Source organism: Brassica oleracea, chromosome C7 (genome assembly GCF_000695525.1).
Source record: "Brassica oleracea var. oleracea cultivar TO1000 chromosome C7, BOL, whole genome shotgun sequence".
Taxonomy (NCBI): Eukaryota; Viridiplantae; Streptophyta; class Magnoliopsida; order Brassicales; family Brassicaceae; genus Brassica; species Brassica oleracea.
In genome coordinates, this window is record NC_027754.1 from 25320535 (window position 1) to 25331566 (window position 11032).

The 11032-nt window shown below is 28.8% G+C and overlaps 1 protein-coding gene across 2 annotated transcripts; it reads right to left on the bottom strand.

Annotated features, from left to right (window-relative positions):
- Nucleotides 1-3999: 3999 nt before the first annotated feature.
- Nucleotides 4000-11032, bottom strand: LOC106304618 (transcription factor bHLH92-like). 2 transcript variants are annotated; one of them, XM_013741018.1, is made up of 4 exons: nt 10633-11032; nt 9896-10183; nt 6399-6417; nt 4000-4211 (listed from the first exon to the last, which is right to left on the bottom strand). In XM_013741018.1, exons 1-4 carry the CDS (start codon nt 10984-10986, stop codon nt 4114-4116), a joined length of 759 nt encoding a protein of 252 aa, XP_013596472.1. In that variant the 5' UTR covers nt 10987-11032; the 3' UTR covers nt 4000-4113. The 2 variants fall into 2 exon arrangements, with proteins under 2 accessions (XP_013596472.1, XP_013596473.1); XM_013741019.1 differs by lacking the exons at nt 4000-4211; nt 6399-6417 and adding an exon at nt 6839-7252.

Sequence of the window (11032 nt, forward strand, 5' to 3'; positions counted from 1 at the left end):
CCAGACCACATACCCTCCGAGTCTTAGAGATTAAAGATAATGTTCTTCCAACACACCGGATCTACACCATTCCGTCAAGTTGCACGAGATTCCGGGATGGTGAAGGTCACCGCGAGCTCCGGCGAGAGCGCCGCAACACTCGGCGCCTCTAAACCATACCAAAAAAAAATATGAGTTTTTGAGAGAGAAACGCAAAGAGCGTGAGTTACCAACGCCACTCAAAGGGTTTTTTTGAAGCTAGAAAATTAAAAAAGAGACATTACTCATATCTACTAAAATCTTTAGGGAAATCTTACTAATAATATCTTTTACTGACATACACCTAACCTAGACCTAAACACAAACGAAAGCCAACTTGCCTATGAGGTTAAACTCGTCATTTTGCCTATCTGATTTTCACTGTTCGGCCCAATGTTTTACTGTAGTAGGCAGTTAGCTAATATTCAACTTCTTCTTGTATTTTGGGCTAATTCACTTTTGATAAAATTCGTTCAAGGAAAATATTATTATAGGTTTTGTAACAAAAACAACAATTTCTATTTTAATTTAGTATAAACTTTTTTTTTTTGAAAAACTAATTTAGTATAAACTAGGTGTGAGTCCGCACCACTTGTGCGGACTAATATATATACCCAATAAAATTTTAAATTAACATTAATTTTTTATTTAAATTATTAAATTATATATAAATTATTAATTAATATCATAAATTATATAATTATAATATCCATATTGGCAAATGATTTATTAATTTTTTTTGTTTCATCTTTTTATTTAAAAGGTGTATATTTTGAATCAATATATTTTCTATTAATAACCCAACTATCATTTGTCAATTTGGATTTGAAATCAATCACTTCTTTCAGTTGTTGATTGAAAAGAATATTAGTAGCACTGAAAACATTATAGAAACATTGATCACCGGCCCCCCTAGATGCTTTCGGCGGGCTCCCCGGCGGACTATGTCCAGATTTCCGGTGGACGGTCATTAAGCGTTAGTCGGATCTCTCTCGGAGGCATCCGGATACTAGAGTCATAAAAAATAAAAATTAAAAATTAAAAAAATGTATTGCTGATGTAGTATAATCACAAATATATATGTATGAAGATAAAAAAATTTAATTTTACTAAACTAAATATAAATTAAACTTAACTATGATATTATCTCTGTTTATTATTCCATATATATATATATATATATATATATATATAATGATGAATTATCATCGAAATCATTAAAATCGTTTCTTAAAAATCATGAATAAGCTGGCAAATCATCAAAATCACTTCACGAATAATATAGTAGTATTATTAAATTAGATATCAATTATAAATTAATATATAAATTATATAATTTCAATATCCATATCGGCAATTGATTTATTAATTTTTTTTGTTTCATCTTTTTATTTAAAGGGTGTATACTTTGAATCAAAATATTTTTAGTAATAACCAGCTATCATTTTTCAATTTGGATTTGAAATCAATCACTTCTTTCATTTGTAGATTGAAAAAAAATATATTAGTAGCACTGAAGGCATTATAAAACCATTCAAAACACATAAAACATAAACAAAATAACAATACCTAATAAACATCATACATTAGCAACAATTTAGACTTTAAATAATATGACAAAAATAAAATAATAAATTACAAAAAATGCATTGCTAATATAGTATAATGACAAATATATATGTATTAAGATAAAATCAGTTTAAGTTTATCTCTAAAAATTGTTAATATTTATTTATTATTCCAAATATATATAATGATAAATCATCATCAAAAACATTAAATTGTTTATTAAAAATAATGAATCAGTCTAAAATCATGGATAATGATCAAAATCACTTCTCAAATAATAGCGTAGATTAGATTTCAACCATTTTAACTTTTATCATATTTTTAATTGGTTTGAAACATATCAACTTATGTTAAGATTTGACTTATGCCTTCTTCTTTTTTTCTTTTTTCTTTTTTTTTTATACTTTGAATCTATTTAGCTTCGATTCAGTTTTAGATACATGTAGTTAATGCAAGCAACCAATCAAAGAACACACTAGAATTGTTTACCATGACTTCGTTGATCTACACTTCAAGGAAGAGAACAAAAGTCTTATACTTTCACTGAATACATTTAATCGATATACCAATCGTATTAAAAATGATTTTTCTTCTCTACTACATGTATAAAGAGTACAAATAACTGGATCTCAACCGCTGAAGCCTACAGAAAGATTAAGATGATGATCATGACTTCTCCACGTATCACCGATCACACACCAAAAAAACGTCACCACGAGCTCTTGGTGTCGCTGAGAGCAATCAAGTAAAATGATCATCTTGATTCTATCTATCTCTTTTCTTATTTTTTATCGTCTCTCTCACTTTACTATATTGCTTTCTCTCTTTTGTGAAATTTAGCTTCTTTCGACTCTTAGGATTCATCAGTGGCTACGTCAGAGAAACCGTTATGGACTGCGTTAGGATTTGGTGATGGAAATCAAACAAGATTGAGTAACTTAAACCAAGACAATGACGTCATGTTAGGAAAATGAAATGTCACCTTTATGGAGATATGGAAATCGGCAGGATCCTGGAAATATTACTTTCATGGAGTTATGGAAGCTGCAAGTATTTTGGAATATTTCCTAATAGGTTCATGGAAAGGGGCGAATGCCCTAATCCGACTAGGTTAACCTAATAGACTCCTACTATATAAGAGGAGCTCGTGTGTCCTCTTTCTCCTTTGTCCAAGAAAAGACCTAGCTTGGTTTGTGAGCTTTGGTTGTGAGAGAAAGAGATGTTCTATATTCTTTGTACTTGATATTATAGTGGATTGCCTCTTGCCAGGCCCCAGGGGACGTAAACCATTCTAGGTGAACCACTGGGTAAACAATTTCTTGTGTCCATCTTCTATCTTTTCCGCATTTTCTTACTATCTCTATTATTCTACAAACTCAACTTTCTTACTTACGTCGTCGAGTTCGTCAGAGAGTGTATCAGCAAGTTTGTGTGTTTGATTCTTGTTCTTGAGTCAAACAGTTTCGTCGTTGTGGTTTCAACATCGACGAAGAATTCGTTGACTCGTTGACTGTAGTTGATCGTTATAACAACCTTTGGGCATTACTTCAAATCCATTCTCGGCCTACCAATGTGTATCAATATTTTGCCACTCAGTGACATCCCAAATAGCTGCTACACCAAAATGGCCATACTTAAAAATCTCAACCTTTTTTGCCTTTAGTCTCTCCGAGTTCTCCGCCATTCAAACAACAAACACTCTTCTTGTCTGAAAGTGAAAGCTTTTGGTCCTTTGCCAACAAATCTATTTTTACCATCAGCCATTGCTCATAAAAATTTAGAGTCGCTGAAGCCTCATACTCCTACTTTTTTCCCGGTTCACCTCCCATCGATTTCAACCCGGAACAAATGTAAGTTCTTTTCTCCAATATCTTTAAACCCACAAATCTCTGAAAGTTAACTACTCCACTGAATCTGATTCTAAACTAAATAGACTTCGATCTGACTGAACCGAAACTTTTCCTTCTCTGATTTCAGAAACCAGCTCTCGAATAAATTCAGGACCATCAAGATCTTCCATCAATCACCATGTAAGTCATAATCTCTTTCATGTACTTTTTTGTCGTTTAAGTCCTTTGAACTCCCAACTAATCTCGAAAGTTTTGTTTTTGCATGATCACTTTATGAGATGACCCAAACGACAAAGTCCTCTTGGAGTCTCTCCAGTACAAACAAGTAGTGAATTTGAGTATCATGAGATACTTCTTGAACGCATTTGCAAGTAAACATTTCATCCACATATCTGTTGGATTCAGGGTATTGTAAATCTTCACAATCTTGACTAGGCCTTTATCTATAATGTCTCGAATGAAATGAAACTTGGTAGCTACATGTTTAGTCCTAACATGATGAACTAAGTTTTTAGCAAGCAAATAGAACTTTGTGAATCACACTGTAGTCTGAATTTTTTTGAATTAAACCCCAATTCAATACAAAAATCTATTCACCATAACTGTTACTTGTAGCATTTGATTAAACCATGTACTCAGTCTCTGTGGTGGACAATGCTACCACATGCTATAATGTTTATCTCCAAGTTCTTCGAAGGTAACAAAGGTTTCCCAGGAATACACCACACCTGCAGATACACTTGCTGCGTAGGGGAGCAATCCTAAAGACCGCCAAGTTAAAAGGACTATTATAGTGCATAAGATAGAATGACTGAGCATCATGTTAGCCTCTGAAAATACTTCAATTTTCGCTCCAGTCAGTATAAATGATGAGCCGACCAGCATGGACATCGATTGTGCTTATATGGACGCTGATCTCGACATTGTTGATTGAAAACTTCCCATCTTACTGTATTTGATGACGACAAGCTACCTGGCAAAAAACGGGAAGAACGACAATTTAAAGCACAAAGCATCAATTACATAACAATGGATGGAAAAATTTATAGGTGGACTGCCAAGAAAGTCTTACTATTGTGTATTAATGGCGTATAAGTAAGACTGTCATGGAAGAAACATGAAGGAGCAAGAGGAAACCATTATGTCAGACGAGCTCTTGCTCTAAAATTAAGAGTCAAAGACTCTATTGGCCGACAATGGTGTTGGACTGCGAGAAGTATGCAGAAAACGAGAAAAATCCCAGAGAAATGCTTCAAACATCAATTCTCTTATTGAGTTGTTAGAGGTAAGGAGGAAAGCTATTTGTTGGAGACGGATTACATCCCTCGAAAAGGCTCATCATGTAATTTGAATTCGGTTTGTTTAACTAAAAGGCAGTCAAAATAATATGCTGAATGAGAATATTCATTACCAGAAAATCGACACAAGAACTAGAGTTTACACATCTAATCTATTAAAATAGGAGTATACAATTGTATTAACCCTGATTTTTTCTAAATAATTACAATCTACTGCCACTGAAATCATTAATGGCAATTTTATAACACATGGAATGTATCTTCTTTAACGGAAGAAAAGCTAAGATACTCAAAATATGGTAATATATAAAAAATAAAATAAACTATATTCGAACAATATTAGAAATCATTTTTATATTGAAATGTTTTTATAATTTGTTATTTCAAACTAAGAAATAGTTTTTATATTAAGTGTTTTTTGTTATTTCAAATTAAGAGGTATTTAACTAAATCTTACAAAAATAGACGTTATTCATTAATTGGCCACGTGGTACGAAATAATACTTCAAAATATATTACATGTCTGAGGCCGCCCTAATAACAAAGTAGTTAAATTTTAAAATATAATCATTAAATAATAATAATGTTGAACAACGACAAAACAAGAATATTGTAGAAGTACACTATACATATTATCAAATTATAAACAATATATTTTATCATTTTGTTGTATAAACTAACTATTCGAAATTATAAAAATAAACAAATATTTTTTATTAAATTACAGTAAAAGCTCGATAAATTAATAATATTGGAACTATGGTATTTTATTAATTTATAGGGTTATTCATTTACAAAAAGTTTCCTTTTTATATTTTTCTAATTTTGAATATTTTTATTTATAAAATAAGAAAATAGTCGATTTTACCATATACATTTTAAAAATTATACTTTCATATTGTTTTGTTATATTATTTGGTGTATATATATATATATATGTTTCATAGAATTTAATTTGGTTTTGGATATAATTTTACTAAATATTATCAAAATATATTGAATTTTAAAGAAAAATAGAGACACTTTCCTGGTAAATATAAAACCAACAATATAATGTTTAGTTTGTACTTATATAAAATGTATATATAGATAGATTATTAATTTATGATTTCAATTGGACCATATATTTACATAGGATTTTCTAAAAATTATTATATTATTATTTTATTGATTTGTTTCATATTTTGAACAGGTCCAACTAGGGACCGAAGAAATTTACTAATTTATAGTGTTTATTAATTTATCAAGTATTAATTTATAGATTTTATACTGTCCTTACAAAGATTGTACGGTTACCTATATTTTAAGTTTTATTAATATTTTTCTTAAATATTCTAAGTGTTAACTTTTTTTTTATAACCATTAGGATCCTAAAGGGCCAATGCTACTCGAACCCAGTACGGAAGCTCCACCTGCAGCTCTTTTACCAGTAGGCCAAAGCGACTTGGTTAAATTATTTTGTATATAAACTAAATTGCTTCATATAACTTTGAAACTCATGGCGTATTATTTCGCTATGAAACAATTGTTTAAAAACAGACTTATTAATATATACAACCATACTAAATAGTTAGATTTGTAAATAAATACAATAAAATAGTACATACAACATATCATTTTGATTAGTTTAACATTCAAAAATAATATGAACAACCGAGAGACATATTCAAACATTTAAAAATCTGTAAAATAATCACAAAATTTATTATTATAAAATAAAAATACATCCGCGCGTTCGCGAGGATGAAAGTCTAGTCTTATTATTTTTACTGAGTTCTTAAGTTTTCTTACAAGTTTTTAGTTTTTTTTTTTTTGGTAATCAAACATTTGATTTTTCAATATACATTTTTCAGATCATTCATTATCATGGCCAGTCCATGACGTAAGCAGAAGAAGCGGCTGTTTAGGGGTTGAACCCACCATTTTCAAGGATGATTTCTCCCAGAAAATTGGTTTTCATATATTTTAACCTTTCCCCTCTGTAGACATTTTTGTTTGATTAGGATGAAACAATCTAAGAGATGCCATGAATGAGACTGACCACGGTCGATATATTATTAAGTTGGAGAATAACATAATACTAAACTGTGCCCGAAGCATTATTGACCGTAACGTTAATATACTATTAAGTTGGAGAATAACATAATAGTTAAGATACCTATATTTTGTATACAATTATTAACATTTCAATTACATAATAGATGGCCATATACTTATTTCATTTTGTGGAAAAAGAAAGTAAATGGATGGCCCACTGTTTCAGACTGATTCATATAGTAGAGACAAAACATACAGGTATTGAGTCTATTGACCCTATATGCTTACGTGTTTTGTCAACAAAGCAGTGCCAATTTTTAGTGATCTACCAAATTAAGAAGAACGAGAATGAATAAAAGAAAGTCAAAACAAAAGAAGTCACTAGTCTCTGAGAAACGAAGCTTCTGGGAGAAAAAGGAGTTTCCATTCAGTTTCCTGGAGTCTTTTCTGTACTCTTTTTTCCACCTCTTCTCCTCTTATCTGCCAAAAAATGTTTTAATTTTAATTTAATCTATAACTAATTTCGTCATACAAACAAATATTTTTACTAATGATGTATCTATGTATTTTTACTAATGATGTATCTATGTATTGTCTACATTAAAACAATTTAACTTATAGCAAAAGAACTGCATCGTAAAAATGGTCACGAGACACAAAAAAACTTAATAATTTTTTTTACATTAAAAACTAACAAAAAATCATCTAATATATATGAACGTCATTGTGGCTTATAAATATAACTAAATTTAGAGAGTATATTCTAAATAATGAACGTCATTGTGGCTTATAAATATAACTAAATTTGTGCAGTTATATTATTATTTCATCAACTAAAGAAAGAAAAATTAAAAATAAATTGTATTAACCAATAAATTTTGACTCAAAATCGTTTTTAAAAAGAGTTAGATGATTCATTATATTCTACATTATGTGGTAATGTTAACAATGGTAAAGTTACTGAAAACAAAAAATATCCTCTTCACATGATTTAGATTGGAAGTTATAAAAAATGTTCGTCAAGAGAAGCATAAAACCTGAAAAAATAAACTAACAAAATAATTGTTTAACACTATACTTATTAATTAATTATCCCAATATTATGAAAAATATTTTTATATATTAAATTATTTATAAATAATAACACTATTGAAACAAATAACTCGCTAAAAAACCATAGCAAACATATAAAAGATAAATACTAAGATAGAATTGATATCATAGATGAGTTTTCTGTATTAGCACTTACATATTATTATAATAAAAATGGTAAATTTACTAAAAACAAAAATAGCCTCTTCACATGATTTAGATTGGAAGTTATAAAAAATGTTCGTCAAGAGAAGCATAAAACTTGAAAAAATAAACTGAGAAAATAATTTTTTAATACTATACTTATTAATTAATTATCCCAATATTATGACAAATATTTTTATATATTAAATTAGTTATAAATAATAATACTATTGAAACTAATAACTTGCTAAAAAATCATAGCAAACATATAAAAGATAAATACTAAGATAGAATTGATATCATAGATGAATTTTCTGTATTAGCACTTACATATTATTATAATATAAGATAGACTACAATAAATATCATCTAATATTATCTATGCTATTTTTATTGTTTAATTATAATATAAGATAAATGACCTTACTTATCCAGTAACAAAATGATTTTAAAAATTGGCTAAAGAAGAATAATCATAATTATGTCCTAACTCACATTCTAATATAATAGCATAGATATTAACACAAACTTGATTGTCCTAAGTCACAGACTCACATGTATTAATATTACGATATTATCTTCTTCTTCTTTTTTGTAAAATATTACTATTGTCTTAGGTCACATTCTAGACATTTAATAGCAAGACTAGATTATGACCCGTTCTTTTTAAAGACGGATATATTTTTTGTTTTATATTTTTTTAGAAATTTAATTTTATATTTATGTTTTTAGTTATATTTATATTTTTCTTTGTATAATATTTTTCTTAAATGATTAATAAATTTTTTTAATAATTGTATTAAAATAGTTAGGTCACACCTATATTAATAGGTCATGTTCCTAGTTTAATAAAATAGATAATTTAAACGGCTGGTTCAATTGTTCTATTTTAAATATTTGACCGGTTCTTTTTCTGATTGTATTTGAATGAACCCGACATGTATTACAATAGGAATAAAATGGTTTGGGTAATAGTTAATTCACATTTGGTTCTAATATAATATTTAGAATTCTATCTTATCTATTACTCTTATTTATTATTTATTTTATAAAATTTTAAATAACAATATATATTACTCAAACTAATGATTTAGCTAAAAATTCTTCAGAATATGAGAAATAAATAAAATAACCATTATAACTATTAAAAATCTCACAAATAATCAAAGTAACCTAAAATTATACAGAATATGACAAATAAGCTTATAAAACTAATAAAAACATGATAAATAAACAAAATAACCTAAAATTATGGAGAACATGAAAAACAAGTAAAATCACTTTTCAAATAATAGTATTGATTGATATATTCACAAATAGATTTTGGATTTATAACAACTTGGCTTATAGTGTATACTATTATTTGGTTTAAAGGTCAAATATGTTATAAACAAATTATCAGAGCAAACTATAATAATATATTACATCAATAATGTAATCAAATGGGCAAGAAAGAAAGTGATGATGACTAATCTTATCAAATCCGTAGTAAGGGATTTATAAAGTAAGCTTGAATTTAATGTCAATAAAATGTTTCTGAATAAGAAAGATAAAAAAAATATTAATTAATTTGGATGATTTTAAATATTTAACTATACGGTAGAAAAATGTATTTTATTTAAAAACTTACAAATAGGTTGGATCCATGGATATGATTCTGTTTAAATAAGAGAGGTTTTTTGGTTTCTATATGTTTTTTCTTTACTAAAGGTTATCGCTTGGATATGTTCTGTAAACATAAAACCCCAAAACTATTAAAGACTACCAAAGGCAAAATATAGATATCGGAAGATAGAATGACATCCCACCTAGGAATGTTTAAGCTCGTGCACAGATCTTAATCAAGAAAAAAAATATTCTGGAAAAAATTGAGTGGAATATATATACCTGAGTCTCGATGTTCATGGTCGCTGAGAACTCGTGTGGAGAGAAATTGGCTTGGACCGCGTTGAGATTTGTCCCCATTGATTTAAGACACTGAAGAACTTCTACAACTGAATCGATCCCCGACAAAGGTTCTTGTACATTAAACCTAACCTTTGTTCCATTCATTCCATCATGCTCCCGTGCTGATTTTGCCTCCAACACATTCTTTTGTCTCTCTAGTTCTTTCTTTAATCCTTCTAATTTCCTAATCTGATCAACGGCCTTTTCAACAATCGAATTTTTATCACTCTGAATCAAGCAAAAATATAAGTAATATTAGAATAATTATACATTTGAAAAAAAAAATTATGTATTTGAAACATTTATAATAACTTTCTGAAACAAACTATTTTTTTAAAGAATATTGGTTAAATTCATGCAACTTTTAAAATTTTATTATATATAATTAGTATTTCTTCCATTTCACTTTAATTGTCATTTTATATTTGGATACATAGATTAAAAAAAATATAATTTTGTATATTTACTAAAAATTATCATTAACAACACACATATCCACATATCAACTAGTAGAAAAATATAATAGAATATAAAATCAATAAATTTTGTATTGAAAATATAAAACTACAATTATTTTGAAACGAATATTTTTAGTTTACGATAACAATTAAACTGAAACGGATGAAATCATAATTTTTTTTTAAGTTAATACACAACAAGTCAACAAAATAGTGTACCTTAGTGGCAGGTAATAGTGATTGGAGAGCTAAGTAACTCTGTTTTTGTTTCTCTCTTCTCGTTCTCTCTTTCATCATATGTCGCCGGCTTCTCTCCTTCTCCGGCACTGCTACAATTTTCTTCTCCTCCCAATTCTTTCTCAGAAGATTCACCATTCTCCTCTTCACGTTCACCGTTGATGAAGACGATACCATCCTCTGTTCATGGTCCCTCACGTATGACCTGAAGGCGCTTCTGTTTGGTACACCTACGGTTTTGTCACCGTCACCATCGCCGGAGACGTCACCGGCGATCATATCCCAGAAATTTTCTCCTTCTTCTTGGAAAACAGAATCTAGAGAGAAAAAATCCATCTCTCTCGCTATCGCTACGTTAAGGATCTTGCGTTGTGAATTGATG